General features: G+C 34.5%; 2 protein-coding genes and 1 pseudogene across 2 annotated transcripts; 1 reads left to right on the plus strand and 2 right to left on the minus strand.

The window, feature by feature from the left end:
- Positions 1-483: 483 nt before the first annotated feature.
- Positions 484-8,849, minus strand: LOC107011722 (hydroxyproline O-galactosyltransferase GALT2). Its single transcript, XM_015211329.2, has 7 exons — positions 7,455-8,849; positions 4,230-4,462; positions 3,481-3,771; positions 1,638-1,766; positions 1,369-1,542; positions 1,156-1,263; positions 484-1,061 (listed from the first exon to the last, which is right to left on the minus strand). Exons 1-7 carry the CDS (start codon positions 8,305-8,307, stop codon positions 858-860), a joined length of 1,992 nt encoding a protein of 663 aa, XP_015066815.1. The 5' UTR covers positions 8,308-8,849; the 3' UTR covers positions 484-857.
- Positions 8,850-10,547: 1,698 nt separating this feature from the next.
- Positions 10,548-12,939, plus strand: LOC107010385 (annotated as a pseudogene).
- Positions 12,940-13,115: 176 nt separating this feature from the next.
- Positions 13,116-15,692, minus strand: LOC107010387. Its single transcript, XM_015209668.2, has 4 exons — positions 15,266-15,692; positions 14,815-14,949; positions 14,634-14,711; positions 13,116-13,515 (listed from the first exon to the last, which is right to left on the minus strand). The coding sequence occupies exons 1-4, from the start codon at positions 15,635-15,637 to the stop codon at positions 13,282-13,284; spliced, it is 819 nt and encodes a 272-aa protein (XP_015065154.1). The 5' UTR covers positions 15,638-15,692; the 3' UTR covers positions 13,116-13,281.
- Positions 15,693-16,103: the final 411 nt, after the last annotated feature.

Below are 16,103 nucleotides of genomic sequence, written 5' to 3' on the forward strand. Positions count from 1 at the left end.
CTTGATGCACTTTCAATTTAAGCATATTATTTACTCATTCCGCGTCCCTTCTTACCAAAAAGATATTTCAAAATGAGATATTTTGGAATGAATAATTTTTCACATGGTTTGTATAAATAAATAAACTCTAGACTCTTTTGCTTTGTTTATGAAATGAATAAGAGAATTGATATTTTAATTAAATAAACACAATTTTAAAATATGCATATGATTTTGATGCACTTTCAATCTGCATACCTTAGAATGCCTGGAAAAATATGCATGTCTTTCATTTAAAGATTCAACTAATTCACATTCATTTTATTTATCCACCTGATGAAAATATAGTATATGTTGTTACATAAATGTTTTGTGAAATTTAATCATCATAATTTATAGCATTCTAATTAAAGTCAATCAATATGAAGATGAACTCATAGTATATCATTTCAAATTAAAATAATGAAATAGTATCAAATGTAAATTTGAAGGAGCAAAAACAAGTAATGTTGGCATTTGCCAGAGGAAAAGCTTCATATATAGCGTTAAAGGACAAACATAACTGTGAAGGCCCCAACCCAAAATTATGATAGTGGGGAGGCTCAGCTCAATATCAAATCTCTGTATGTTTCTTCATGGTACAAGGCGGAGAGGCACGAATCCTATACAATGACTAGTACACAGTATATAAATCCGGATGTACAAATCCATGGCGATGGCCAATGTTCCATGTTAAATCATATGTTAAACTAAAACAGCCATCTGAACAGATACAACAACACACACCTTCATTTCTTCGCGTAAGATCTCAAGGCAGGAAGAAGATGATGCAATTCAAATTGTGCGTCCATCAAGCAGCGAAAAATGGTCAAATCACTCTAGAAGTTGCAGCAATGGGCCTTACCCTTGAGTAAATTGTTCCACAGACAGAACATCTGTCGTGGAGACTGATAATGAGCCGTGAAATAGTCTTCCATACACCCATATTGACAGAACTTCCAGTTGTGAGAGTACTGTACAGGAGTTGAACTGTTGTAACTCTCAACCCACATACCCATGCTCACATCCTCCATTTTGAAGATCTGTCAATTTGATGGGGGAATGCGTATTTCAGAGTCTACACTTTGAACAGGTTTATGATTAAGAAGAAAACGAAAGAAATAAACTGTTACAAACCCGCAAGCTTTGGTTCCGATATTGAGAAGTGATATGTTTGGCAATATCACTTGTAATTATATATCCTGGTCCATTAGCATAAGGGGGGTATACATCTTCTGGCCACTCCTGTTGCACAAGTCAATATTTTCAAATTAGCTTTAGTGTCTATAAGAAATCAACAAACAGTAGCCATGATTTTGAATAACTCTATTATCATATAAAACTCTGTACCTCAAAAGTTACGGCCCACTTTCCTGTTCGAAGTGGTCTATGCAAGAGATTAAGATTGCCCATGTAAAGAGATCGTCTAGGAGGGACCCGTTGAATTTCTCTAAGGACTGCATCTATCCTAATGAAAGTATCATCGTCACATTTCATGATATATGCAGCTGTCACATTCTGAACCTGCAACAGATATTGTGGGCCATGTCGATAGAAATTAGGACACAACTAAGCAGTCTATAGAAGTAGAGGAAGATGGAGCAAAGTGCAGAACTCACCCCATACTTGCAGATGGCAATAGTTTTAAGAACCACTAGCTCGTATCTATCGATAAAGGGGACAATCACAATGTCCCCAAAGTAATCTGCTTCCTTCTTCAATATAGCATTTAACTCCTTTCGTGGATTCTACACAGTTAAATGTTAATACATAAGTACATTCGTTGAGGTTGAATTCCAAACTGGCTATTGCAGAGATAATAGTGTAAGTTCGACAAACAAATAAGTTGGTGAAGGAAACCTAAAGAGCGGTGTTTGCAGAACAGCATAAAGTAGTACTGAGGACAATAGCACAACCTTTTTCCGGTTCATAAATTTTCTCCTTTACCTGAAAGCAACACTACTTTCGTTTGACCATCATTTATATATGAGATATTCAAATGAAAGCGCCTCAGATATCCTAGGATAGAAATGGCAAGAATGCTTCCAAGTGAACAGTATGGCAAGTTAATACCTCCCAAAAGATGATAAACTATGTAATGTAACAAGCGTGCATTGTGCTCCAGGGATAGCCATGAAGATTGAAGGATCTTCCAAGTAGGCAAATACAAAGGGGTGATTGTATTGACATCTATTATCCAGCTACTAATGAATACAGTAGTTGTGCCAGAGTTTATGACAAAATATGCTATTCGCAAAATGAGATTTTGTAGTATTTTTATTGGAAAAAGTTGAATATAGTTCTTACAGAATAGCCACATTATAAAATCAAGCTCTTTATTTTTTGAGAAGATACATTCAAGCTCTTTATTGACATGGCGCCAAATTTTAGGGTTCCCTAACTGTATTTTTAGAAGCAGAGTAATTGGCACTAGATATACAACACATTGATCATCCTCTTGGTTTCTGTCTGCGTACATTTTAATTTTCGTTAGTTTTGAAATTTGGGGGCTTCTAGCTGCATGAAACATCAACAGTGTTTTTAGTCAAATGTCTCAATGATGACGAGGAACTCCTTATATTCCAAAGAAGTTTAATGAGCAGTTGGAGCATGGAAGAGAGGAAGACAGAGAGAGGAAAATGAAATCAGAAAGTTCCCATAAGGAAACAGCAAATTCTTTCTAGTATTTTTCTTTCGATAAGGTGAACTGGTGAAGTGCAAATTCTTTCAGGATCTGGGCACACCCTTATCTAATTTCCTTTGAATGATGGAAATCACAGATTTAACTTCATCTGGAACATGGGAGGAGAGTTTATTGGCTAGAAGTAATGACCCTCCTGTCGATATAAGATACAGATGGCATACCCATGGCCATCACCTCTATTTTACTCAACTTATATTGAACTGTCCCCAGGTTATTTGACAACATAAGACATTTCCCACAACCCAGGCAACAGTGATACCAGTTTTGCTATATTTTTCATTTATTATCCATTATTATTCTCTTCAGTAATGATTTATGAATTGAGCTTTGTCATCAAGCTTCATGTCTCATTAGATTAGCGCATTGTAGGTCTATTTTTTTTCTTTTCACTTTCTAATTCAATAGCCACATGATGTATACGCACACAAACACAATGTATGTGTATGTATTTACTATACATCTTTGCTATGATAATATCAAACTTTTTGATAAAAGGAAAAAAATAAATGCATTAATAAAGCAGTTCAAAGAAACATCTTTTTAAAAAGAAAAAAGAAAAAAGAAAAAAAGAAGATTTTTCATGACCTATCATTTGACAATCACCTCATGTCAGAGTTGCAGCTCATTGGAGGAGCTTGAAATATTGTGATTACAAGGAATATGACTGCATCTGGGGTGCAAACATATTTGGATGCACAAAGTTAACATGCATCTATTTTTACTCTCCAAGGAATATTTGGGTGAGGGATGCAACTTACCAAAGCAACAAAGAAGCGGACTGCTATGTCTGAGGATTTGATTGCTGAAGCCTGCATCCATGTTTTCCTGATTGCCATACGCTCAGCAAAGTGATTGGTGGCAGAAAGCACCCCAATGAAAAGTTGAATGCGATTCTTGGGCAAAGGAAGAGATTTCCACTTCTCTGAGAAATCCAACACTCTTTGGGGAGAAAAACTTGGATGAGAGGTTGGAAGAGATGTAGCATAAACCGAATGTATATCTACGTCACCTCTGATTGCCAACCCTGTAGCATCTTCCAGTGTGAAGCCCTGAAAGAATAGAGAACATCTGACTATGGCTTACTAGTATGGTAATAACAAATGCGAGGAAACTGAAACATAAATTCCGGAAAATCTGGTGATCATATTAATTGCAACAATTACAAATCCGTGAATATGGTGAAGGGGTTCAGAAAAGGGATAAAACACTACGATAATATTTTATGTTATCCATTTTTTTTGTTTGGTAATATTTGTGTGGGCAAAAGATCTGAATAGTAGCTTGATTTCCAATGTGCCCTTTTTTGAGAAAAGTGTATTCCAGTGGTTGAATAGTTATTGCCTGGCACAGCAGTCTAAAATGTGCTTACTCTAAAATCAATTCCAAGAAGAACATCTTAAAAACACTCTCCTACAATAGTTACTTGCTCAGTCATGGGAAAAGCAGAACACTTGCATGTCTACAGAGAAAACAATCAAAATTATTTGGAAGAGATCAAGTAGCTTACAGTTCGATATGGAAATGAAGTCACATGCCGCCCACCAACATTGATATGGTAGCCATCAATACCAGCACGAATAGTTAGAACAAACATCCTACCCTCCACAAATGGGAAAGGCCAGGTCACCTCTGGCTTCTTTGCACGTCCAATGAATCGATCAAACCATGAAAATATTTTCGACTCTCGAGTATCAACAATGTCATTCCGCATCCACTTCTCACATCTCAAATATCCATCAACTGCATGAAAGTAAATTCAATATTTTATGGTATTTGATTTATATAAAGCTGTTAATCAAGAATCCCACAACTAAAACTTCTTAGGCACAAGGCTTATCAAAAAAAAAAAGTTCGAATAAATTGTAAAAGAGGTTTATTATCACTCAACAATGGAACTACACATAATTAAGTGAAAACCATCAGTTAAGATATAAATGAAAAACAAATTTGACAAGAGCTAAGTGATAATACTAGAATGGAAAAGGTGAGGAAGAGATAAGTAAAGAGAGGACTATCAGTCTATCACAAAATCTTCAAAATGAGAGTGACAACAATCAAAAGAAAAGGAGAGTCATGTATGAAAAACAATGTTTGTGAAAAGAGTCCTTGTTTATACTCTAACCAACTCACTCTTTCTTGTTTTAGAGTTAATTCTTCTTGTTACAAGGTAACAATGATGTATTCCTTGAGGAAAATGGAGTTAATTCCAAACAACACCATCCATCTGTTGACAAGAGCTTCAAAGTGTAGGATAATCCATTGTTTTAGAAGGAGGATCAAGTGTTATAGCTAATTACTATATTTATCCCAGCACCGCCTCTATATAACTCCTTGTAGTCTTCTTGATCCTAATGAGACCTCTATCGGTCATCTCAGTTTGCTGTAAATTGATTATACAAATATGAGGATATTCATCAACCTAAGGGATGGGGAGTATGCCAAGGAACATAGTGGATGTTCTAGCATTCGGGAACAGAGAAGGTATTAACTCAATACATAAAGAGAGATGAATGGTTGTCCGTTGTCCCAGCTTGCATAAAAACAACAACATACCCCGTGTAATCACACAAGCGGGGTCTGGGGAAGGTAGTGTGTACGCAGATCGTACCCCTGCCTTTGGAAGGTACAGATGTTTCCAGCTTGCATATATGGTGGACAATTTGGGAAGGGAGAAACCAGATGCTATGAAGATAAAGTTTGCCACATCCAGAAGATAAAAATGAAGTGTTTAGTCCTTTTTTATTTATGGTGTAAAGGAGTATGCTTAGAAGATCATAAATTGATTTTTGATGTTTTAGATTCCTATCTGTATTTTGTTGATTTTCTCAGTAATTATGGATGGTTATACAGATTTTGTGTAGTCTATACATCAATATACAAATATGTTACCTTTCTCCAAAACATGACACGTTTAACCCAAGAAAACTCACGACGAAGTGACTTTTGATCCTTATTTTGAGTGGTATGATTTTGAACGATAAGGTTATTTTTAGGGCAAAATACATAGACAGATACTCAAACTTGGCTCCAAATAACAGTTTGACCCTTAAACTTACCAAATGACCAACTAGACATTGTTGTGTCTCGTGCACACCCGACGTTGACATGGCAAAAGTTTTGTGTTTCACCCAAATTTGAGTGCAATAACCTTTAAAGTACTGTGTTTTAATTCTTTTTTGTTTTTCAAAATTCTGTGGGTCCCACATTCTCACCCTTTTCCCCACACTTCTTCAATCCTCCATTCACCATTTTTGGGACAATACAAACACAGACCCACAAGAGAACCACCACATCGCTCTTGTCCTCCTTAAACCACCCTTTCAACTTGCTCTTCTCTCCAACATCCTTCCACCAAGGATGCCACACAACCTACAAAATTTTCTCACTGATTTCCCCAGCTTCTCCCAGAATACAGTACACTTAAGAGCCACCATCAATTAGCAGTAGGGTGCTAATATCCAAAGCACCATGTTTGTTTGTTAAGTAAATGCATTTAGTGTTTTGTTGCTATAATGGTCCATATGTTTTCTTCTACGATGACGACTCGTCCATGTATGCTAAAGGAGTATTTGTGAACTAGAGCGTCAAATAGGTTAGATGGATGCATGAACTATCTTATGTTGACCTTGCCAAATTGGTGACATGCATCATGTTTGGGGGGGAGTGATAGCATGAGGTGGTTTCTTTAACGCCTGGCTATGGTCGCAACAGACATTGTACCTACAGAACATTGGAAGATATGGGAATTTCTAACTGAAGGTTAAGGTCCGACTTAGTAGAATTGAAGGGTGAATCATTTCAGGAGTAAGTGTGATCACATGACATGGCCGTGATGGGAAACATTAAGGCCAATACAAGATGGAAAATTTGTTAAGGTTGTGCAACTACACATGCTATTACCAGCCACACACACCTAAGTTCCAATCTGGAAACCCACTGGATCAAGCTTTAGCCTAGTTTGTAACTACACAACCAATTTGTGCAACCGCCCACGCCCCATTCCATCAAATTCTTACTCCTTCTTAGTTTAAGGATAATTCCATGTATATTTTGAATGGACTTGCATATCCGGGGGACCTAAAGCTATAAGTAGCACATAGGCATCTTCGAAATAGAGACTGAGGTAAGCTATAAGTCACATACATACGCTTGATGCCATTTATAATACAACTTACTTGATCAAAAAAGAAATAGAGACTGATGATATTTTGAAGAGCATTATGCTTGTGAGGTAGGATGTACCACTATGTTCTTGAGGAACACGAACACCAATGGCTGCCATGAAGTGGATAATTCTCTATGTTTTGACAATACTTTATTTTCTTGGTCTGATAAGTCTAATAGGGTTTTACTCTTCCACTTGGGGTTCAATACCATTGATTGCATTGCTTGGTGAATGGGTGTTTCAAAATAGATTTCCTATTAGTGCTCCATATTTTCTTTGTTTCTTCTTCTCTAAGTTGTTCAGTTTTCAAGAGATTTTACAAAGTAAAAAACAAAGCGACAATTTCACTTTTCCAGATAGTTGTGTGTGATTTTTTAAGCCAACTTTAAGCACATTGGTTGTCAAAGAACTTCACCTATATATCCTAGAATTCTCTTCATTATCAAAAATATCATTTCCCTTTATTGTTTCATTACCCCCTACCCGAACCCACAAAATTCCCACAAAGCAATAGCTTATAAAACAGAGAGACCAAATCAGACAAGAAAAAAACAGAAAGTGTCTTACCAAGCATGTCATCATCATACTTTGAAGGCAAACCATCACACCTGTGAGCTGTTCCCCATTGCATTCTATAGCAAGTATTGTGTTCGATCACTGGTCGACGACTCCAATCTCCTCTTATTCTAGGATTCAGATGCAAAATCTTTGGTGGATCCTCACCAACCACAGATTTTAAACCTTGTAATTCAATCATAAATTGGGAAACCAAAACTAATGCATCAGCAGCCCTTATTTTGGCAAGCTGTGGTACATACTCATGATGAGCATAACGAGGAGTACCAATAAGTGTTATAGAAGAACCTGCTGCAAGCCCACATGGTAGGAACATCATATGATCTGTTTTAGCAATTTGTGCTCCACTACTAGAAACCCATGAAGGACATGATTCAGGCTTTCCCTCAAGTATGGAATTCATCTCAATCCCTTTCTCCTCATATTTATCCAATTCTTCCCAAGCTTTCGAGCCTAGAGTCCAAGCTTCATCTGCCATACTATCCAAAATAGACAGATTTCGCTCCATATTCTGCCTTTTCAAAATAGCTGCAGTAATTCTACCATAGTGAAGCTTAGGAGGCTTTTTATGGGGAGAAGCTTCATCTTCATTATCCTCTTCTTGTGATTTCACTTGAGAATATTCCCTTACACTATTATGAAACACAGAAATGGATTCTCCACTATCATCCTCCACATCTAGAGCTACATCAGCATCATCACCACTCAAAACTGTCGCGCTCTCAAGAAACTCCGGAAACTTCACACAGATAAGAACCAAGTAAAATGCAGCTAAACCCAGTAAAACATAAGACAATTTAAACCTCCTCACACTGGAAGCTTCATTTTTCAACCTTTTCATCATTATATATATACCAAACTAATCAGCACAGAAAACAACCCCTATAACCCCCACCACTTCATCGTCTCTGGTAACCACAACAACATCAAAATCTTAAGACCAAATGTCAGCAACACCAAGCTCTCAATGGGTAAACACAACAAATCATAAATACAACACTGAGAGCCGAAACCCACCTAGCAAATGATCGATCAAACAAGTTACCTGTTACCTGACCTCAAATTGCCCAGCATTGCACCATATCCCATGGAAATCCTGAAGAAATTGGCAAAACCAAAGCTGCAGAATGCCCTATAAATGGCTGGGGGGAAAAAACCCCAATCTTTAGGTAGGAGGGATAGGGAGAACAACCCTAGTAACGTAGATTTTGGATACACGATGAAGCAGCAGTTGACAGAGAGAAGAAAGAGCAAGTCTTGTTAAGAACAAATCAGAATAGTAAACTTCCCCAAAATATACGGGGAAAATTGACTGGGATTTTTGTCCTTTAAAACCTTGCCTAGATTAACCAAAATTATTCATTTCATTAGTGACGATCCACTACGGATCCAAACTCCCATCATGGGGTTTTATTTCTTAAGGTCACCCTCATCTCGATCGGTTTTGGTAGAGTGTGTTAGTAAAAATAACGTACGTATTAACTTTATATATTAGAGTAGTTATAATTTTTTTATATCAGGTATATATTCTATCGCGTATTAAAGTTTGTATTACTAATATCATGAATTTTTAGTTATTAGTAATGTAACGGGTTTTAATGCATTCATTAGCATGGTTAAAAGCTTCATTGTCCCTAAAAAAAGTTAAATTTTTTCCATCATTAATGTGAAGGTATTTTCGTAAAAATATGTTTTTATGTGATGCATGATATTTTTTAATACACTAAACCAAACAATGCATGAGAAATAACATATATATAATTAATGCAAGCATTGATGATACAAGCATTATTAACACACTTTATTTAGCATTTATTTTATACACTTTATCAAACAACATCTGAGATTTACCAATGGATGAGGTTGATTCTCTCTTAATTAAAAGTTTCGAAATTGAGTTTTGGATATAAAAAAAATCTTTAGCAAGGAGCATTTCCCTCCGAAAGGAGTCCTAAGCAACGAAAATTCAAATATAGTCGGACTATGATCTAATACGGGAATGTTGGGTGAGAAATTGAAAAAAGAAACTTAGATTCTTTTGGTAAGAGGAATAAGGATAATAATTTTGTGGTAAAATGTAGGTATTTCATTGTAGTGATGTGATAAGTTATCACATACTCTCTCGATTCCTTTTTAGTTGTCACAATTTTCTTGTTATAAGAATCAAAACGATATGAACTTCACTAACATTGCAAAATATATTTTTGCATTATATTGATACAAATTTTTCTACAATTATTAGTAATTTCAGTATAATTTTAAAATATCTAAATTTTTATTTTAGAATATTAAATTAATGAAATGTAATTTAACTTTACAAATTATTCAAATTAACTCATAATAAGTACAATATGACAATTAAAAATAAATAAAATAAATATATAGGTACAATAACTAATCGATACTAACGCGAATGGTACATTTTGAGCTATTTTGGTAACAACATAAATTATTCATTTTCCATTGCACTTTTGACCCTTTACTGATAAAAATAAACCGCTATTAATATTTGACCAAAAGCAAAAACCTTTATATTTTTAGTCAAAAGTCACTAAAGTTATATTATGAACCTTAGACAAAACTTTTCTATCAATTATCCATATTTTATTTTCTGTTAACTAAACTAAACATCTTAGAAATTGTATAAAATTGAACTTAACTGCAACATATATTTGTGTAGTAGTGCAGTAACCATGTGCACAGTGCACAATCCAGAACAACTTGAGCTGGACATTAATTTTTAAAAAAATTGTTTTATTATAAGAGGTTGACGATAGAATCTTCACTCGAATAATCAATCAACCGACCTATCAAGATCCTCAACGAGCAATTCATTATTTTCAAACTTCTTTATCTTAAGTTTCTCAATTTTCAGGGTTTGAATCTGATGCGTACGTTAAACCATGCCATCACACCCCAAACTACCCCACATGTTTGATCTCAATTCCCCTTTTACCTTTGTGTATTGTTGACTTCATTGATTAATTCCTAGCTTCATCTCTAATAACAATATTCAACTAATTTGGCTATTGTGACAAGAATTAAGAGTGCATTGATCAAGATCATACATTAATTTGAACCAAGATGTTACCTATCACAATTGAGTTGTTATCAAAATCAATGTGATCTTCGACGAAGATGAACAATTGGTGATGGAGAATATTCTTGGTGGAACAGATCAACTAGGCGTTATCGCGATTGTTGGCATGCCAGGGCATGGTAAGACAACTGTTGCCAAAAAGTTATATCGCCACGAAAACATAGTCAATCGATTTGATGTTCGTTCATGGTGTACTTGTGTCTCTAAAGTATATGACAAGAGAAAAATATTGCTTGAACTATTAGGCTATGAGTATGAACACCGCGTTCAAGTTGAGAAGAGTGAAGATGAATTAATCCAACAAGTACGAATGTGTTATGAGAAAAGGAGATATTTCATAGTTATAGATGATGTATGGAGCACTGTTGTATATGATGAGTTAGTTAGTTTGTTCCCAAATAACAACAGCAGGAGTAGAATTGTCATAACAACCAGGCTTGATGAACTGGTTGATTCATCTGTAAATTACTCGTTTTGCTATACTCATCGTCTTTCTTTTATCGCGGAAGATAAAAGTTGGTTGCTACTAAGGAACATAGTTTTTAAGCAAGAAAATAACTGTTGTTTTCGAGAATTTGAGGAAATAGGGAAGCAAATAGCGAAAAGTTGTGCAGGGCTACCTCTAGCAGTTGTATTAATAGGGGGTCTTCTTGCAAGATTGGATAAGAAAAAAGGCATTTGGACTAAAGTGGCTCAATGGTTAAGTGCAAGTGCAAAAGTTGCTGGTGAGGCAGAGTGGTACATGGACATAATAGAGTTGAGTTACAAGCATTTGCCAAGTTATTTGAAGCCGTGTTTTCGTTACTTTGGTATGTTTCTTGAGGATGAGGAAGTTTCAGTTAACAAGTTGATGAGAATGTGGGCTGCAGAAGGTTTTGTACAGAGTGATGAGGTGAGGAGTGCAGAGATTGTCGCGAAGGACTATTTGATTGATCTAATTACAAGCAATCTTGTCGTGGTTGCGGAGAGATTTCCACTTGGTGATATGAAATCAGTTTGTCTTCATGATTTGGTGCAAGATTTTTGCTTGAAGAAAGCTAAAGAAGAGAACTTTCTGCTGAAAGTTAATAGGTATAAGAAGTGTTCTTTCATTTATTCGTCGTTATAAAACTTTTGTAATGCTCAATTTTGTGAGGAATTATGACAGAGTTCCATCACGAATAGTGTTTTTCATGTAGTGATATGTATATATTATGTCTAGTATCTCACTGTTATTCGTTTTCTTTCAGATCTCATGCTTTGGATACTGCTACTTCTAATTCAGCTATTGATGTACAACGGCTCCTGGTTTGCTCGAAAATGCAGCACTTCATCAAGTGGCTGCATCCGACCCAACGTGTCCATACTTTGAGGTCACATGCCCACAACATTAATGATTTTTACAAAACAAAAGACGGTGAAACGATCCTACCAAGTGGAGTATTCAGTTCAGACTTGTTCAAATTATCACTTACAGTCCTGGACTTAAGGAACATTATGATCGATGCTTCAGCTCTGGAGGACATAACATCCTTGATTCACTTGAGGTACCTGTCAATTTTCGCTAATTTTAGTGAAATTCCACGGGCCATATCGAACCTTACAAATCTAGAAACTTTTGTTGCAAGACCAAAAAGTGGTACCTTAACTCTTCCAGGGTCTATCTGGAACATGATAAACTTAAAGCACGTGTATATAACCGAAGCAATGATACATTTCAACAGTACTGTTGAGGCTGAAAAAGAGGGTGTTTTCGAGTTAGAGAAATTAGAAAGCTTTTCGAAAGTAGTCATAGTGAATGGAGATGATATATGTGAAATGTGCAACAAAGCACCAAACTTAGTCCAACTTGAACTTATTGTGGAGCAGTGGGACAACTTGTTTAGCTCTCTCAACTGTTTGATATATCTCGAAACACTTAGTATCTATCATCGCGGCGATTTTCCAATGAGTGGGATTAACATGATGTTCCCTCAATGCCTAAAAGAGTTAACTCTGTGTAGTTGTGGCTTCTCATGGGATGAAATTTCAACAATTGCCACATTACACAACTTGGAAGTGCTTAATATACTTCTTTCTGCCTTCACTGGGAAAAAATGGACAGTTGGTGTTGGTGGTTTCGTTAACCTTAGGCTATTGAAGTTAGAACATAGTTCTATCAAACATTGGAACATGTTTGTTGATTCATTCCCCTGTCTCGAGCAACTGGTGTTGCGTTGGTGTGGTAAACTTGAGGAGATCCCCGCGAGTTTTGGGAGCATGCCTTTGTTGCAGAAGATTGAGGCGCGGGCTTGTTGTCCCTCAGCCAGGAAATCTGCTGTGAAAATCAGGAACATGCAGAGGGATGACATGAAAAATTCAGACTTCAAAGTCATCATGTATTTAGATTAGAGTTTAGTTTCTTCTCTTATTTTCATGTTTCTTTTAATGTCAACTCGCGTATTCTGATTACTTTGGGTTGAAATTTTGTAAGACGTGTTGACTAGTAAACGCTAACGATCAAATGAGGGAGAAAAAAAAATTACGATTTTAGGTGTGATCAAATTTGAATTTAACGATAAGATAAACATATAGTACTTTAGTACATAATAATAATTCATGAACATTATTATAAGCAGTACATCAAACGGAATGGTTTAAAAAAAAGAGTAATTAAAAGAAAACAAATGTTTATTCAGTAAGGTATATAATAAATTAGGAATAAGCATCATTTATTTACTAATTTATTTGTTAATTAATTTATTTATTTTGTTTATTATGTTTCTTGGCTTTCCTATTAACCTCCTTTATATCTTCCTTTAGAGATATAACAACACTCTTAAATTTGTCGAATTCTGCGCCAATTTTAAGAAGTTGTGCATCTTTTACTTTGCCTGGTCTTTTAAAATCTTCTTTAATTTGTTTGAATTCTTTCCAGTAATTTATGGCTTCTTCTTCATTTCTACGGCTCCCAAGTGAGATGTGTATTATAGCCTGAAAAGAAAAAAGAACAATCTCAAAATGAGCCGGATTAATGACCATAATTTGAAGTTTATGATTTACTGTAAATTCGTAATGAACCTTAAGTTAATGTATAATAGTAACTCATGTGCTGTACGTGTATTCCATGTAGAGCTGTCAATATGGGCTAGCCCACCCCATCCGGGCTAATCCATACAAGCTTTGACATTTTACGGGTCAGGCCGGACTAGCCCATTTTTTGTGTGGGCCGGAAAATGGTCGGCCCAACTCACAAGTACGTGGGCTACAGGCTTGTCCGGCCAGCCCACCTTTTAAAAAACTATATATATTTTTTAATTATTAATTTAAATTATAAATTATAATTCAAATATATAATCATAAATATCGACAAAACAATATTACATGATGTTGATGTTACTACTTGTTAATCAAATTCACAAATAAAATTGTCTTTATAAAATATTTATTAAGTTAAGTTACCATTTTTTTAAAAATAAAAAAACTATTAAATTTTTTCAAGTATAAATATCTAAATAAAAATATTAACTTAACTGTTTTGAATTTGGGCTCTCATCAATTTTAAATTTTAATATTATATTATATATTTTTAATTAAATTTTATTGGCTCACGGGCCGGCTCTATCGATATTTCTCAAGCCCCTCAAATCAACAGGCTTATTCAGGCTGAGCTAAAAAGTTTTTTTCTTAAATGGGCTCCAAAAATTTTAGCCCAACCTTACTAAATCCGGGTTAGGCCCGACCGGCCCAACGGGCCTAGCCCATATAAACGGCTCTAATTCTATGTTAATTAGTATATATTTTTTAAAATAATAGAGAAGAGACTGAAGAGATCGAGCAGATGTGAGAATTTAAAAAAAAATAGCCAAATAAAATAAATCTCATAGTATAAAAACAAAGTCTCAAAATTGAAAACGCATGCAATAAACAAAACTAAGAACAAAAATTATAAAGAGCAAAACAAAGGTTTAAGAAATGAATATAAAAAGAATATAGCTTTATTGCATGTCTTGTGATGTTTTAATTGATGTGAGGGCTAAAATTTTTACATAAAAATTTCAAAAGAATATAATAATATCTACTATTTACATAAATATAAAGAATAAAGTTACCTTATAAAGTGGACGCCTTGCATCGGTAATTAATTTTTCGTCTAAACATTTGCAACGTAGGGCTTTACTGTATTCTCCCTAAAGAAAAATAATGACAACCAAAGTTAGTTCTATACAATAAAATGAAAGAGTTTAATGAGATTTATTTATTTAAATTAACCTTTAAGTGAAAATAATTAACCTGGTAAATAAGTGTTTCCACAAGTTGCATTTCAAACTCATAAGCTTTATGTGGTTCAGCATTTTTTATTGCATTCTCTAATTTCCTCACTGCTTGGCTTTCTTTTCCACTCATTTCCATCTTTGCAATACACCTCTATTAAACACATAAAACACAAGAAAATAGTCTTTTCTGTTGTTTTTTTTACGTATAAAATGAAGATCTATTGTAAATAAATAAAAAAAAATCATAAAACTAATGAAAAATATGGGTCATGCTGAGTCGATTTGACCCATATTTTATATCAAATAATATCAACTTATCATGTTTTAAAATATATTCATACAAGTGCCACGTAGATGCGATATAAAATAATAAGGACGGAGAAATGAAAGTTAACCATCTAAAGTAAATATGTATCTAAAGTTAGAGGATAATAGCAAGTATATCGAAAAAAACACGTATTACTTACTTGTAGTTTCTTGAAATGGGGTTGCTCCTCATTGAGCAAAGCATCAAGATCTGTCTCAGCTGAATTCAATGATATAAAATCAGCCTTAGCTTTATGATAATCAATTAACCTTTTTAGAGCCAATTCACCTCCATGTAAAAGTCCAATTGACATTGATCTTGTTAATACTTTTTTCAATTTTTTATTTTTTCTCTTCTTCCATAAACGACCTGAAAAAAATATTAATATATAACACACAAATAATAACATTAAAATTGTTATTAATAAACGTTCATCGTGTTGTGCCACGACTTCGATTGATTTTGTTTTCACTAAATCAATGAAATCTGATGTTTGTTGTATTAAACTCATTAGAAAATGATCGTTGATCATATTTGCTATAAATTGTGTGACCTTTTTTTTTTGTGTGTGATTAATTAATTGTGTTGTGAATAAAAAAAATAGTGAGGAAAAGATTCATATATATTTAATTTGGGATTCTTTTTTAACTTTAGCATCTTTGATGTCTTGTGAAAGTGTTTGTTCTTCACTTGATTGTAAAGAAAATTATTGGATGCTTTAGTGTTTGGTATATAAAAATATTATTCTAATTTCTATAGATAGTTTTTTTTTTCTTATTTGGTTGGTCGTCAAAGTTTGTAAAAAATATTTTAATCGAGGAAAAAGTTCTTTAATAATGAGGAAATAAAACAGTATTTTTCCGACCTTCAAAATAATCCACTCATACTCTATACCTCTACCCCAAAACTATCTTTCTAGATTATATATATAAAAAATTTGGAAATGATATTTTTTGCTTTCTTGATGAACGCCAAAAAATAAATAAGAAAATCATTTA

This window comes from Solanum pennellii, chromosome 2 (genome assembly GCF_001406875.1).
Source record: "Solanum pennellii chromosome 2, SPENNV200".
NCBI lineage: Eukaryota > Viridiplantae > Streptophyta > Magnoliopsida > Solanales > Solanaceae > Solanum > Solanum pennellii.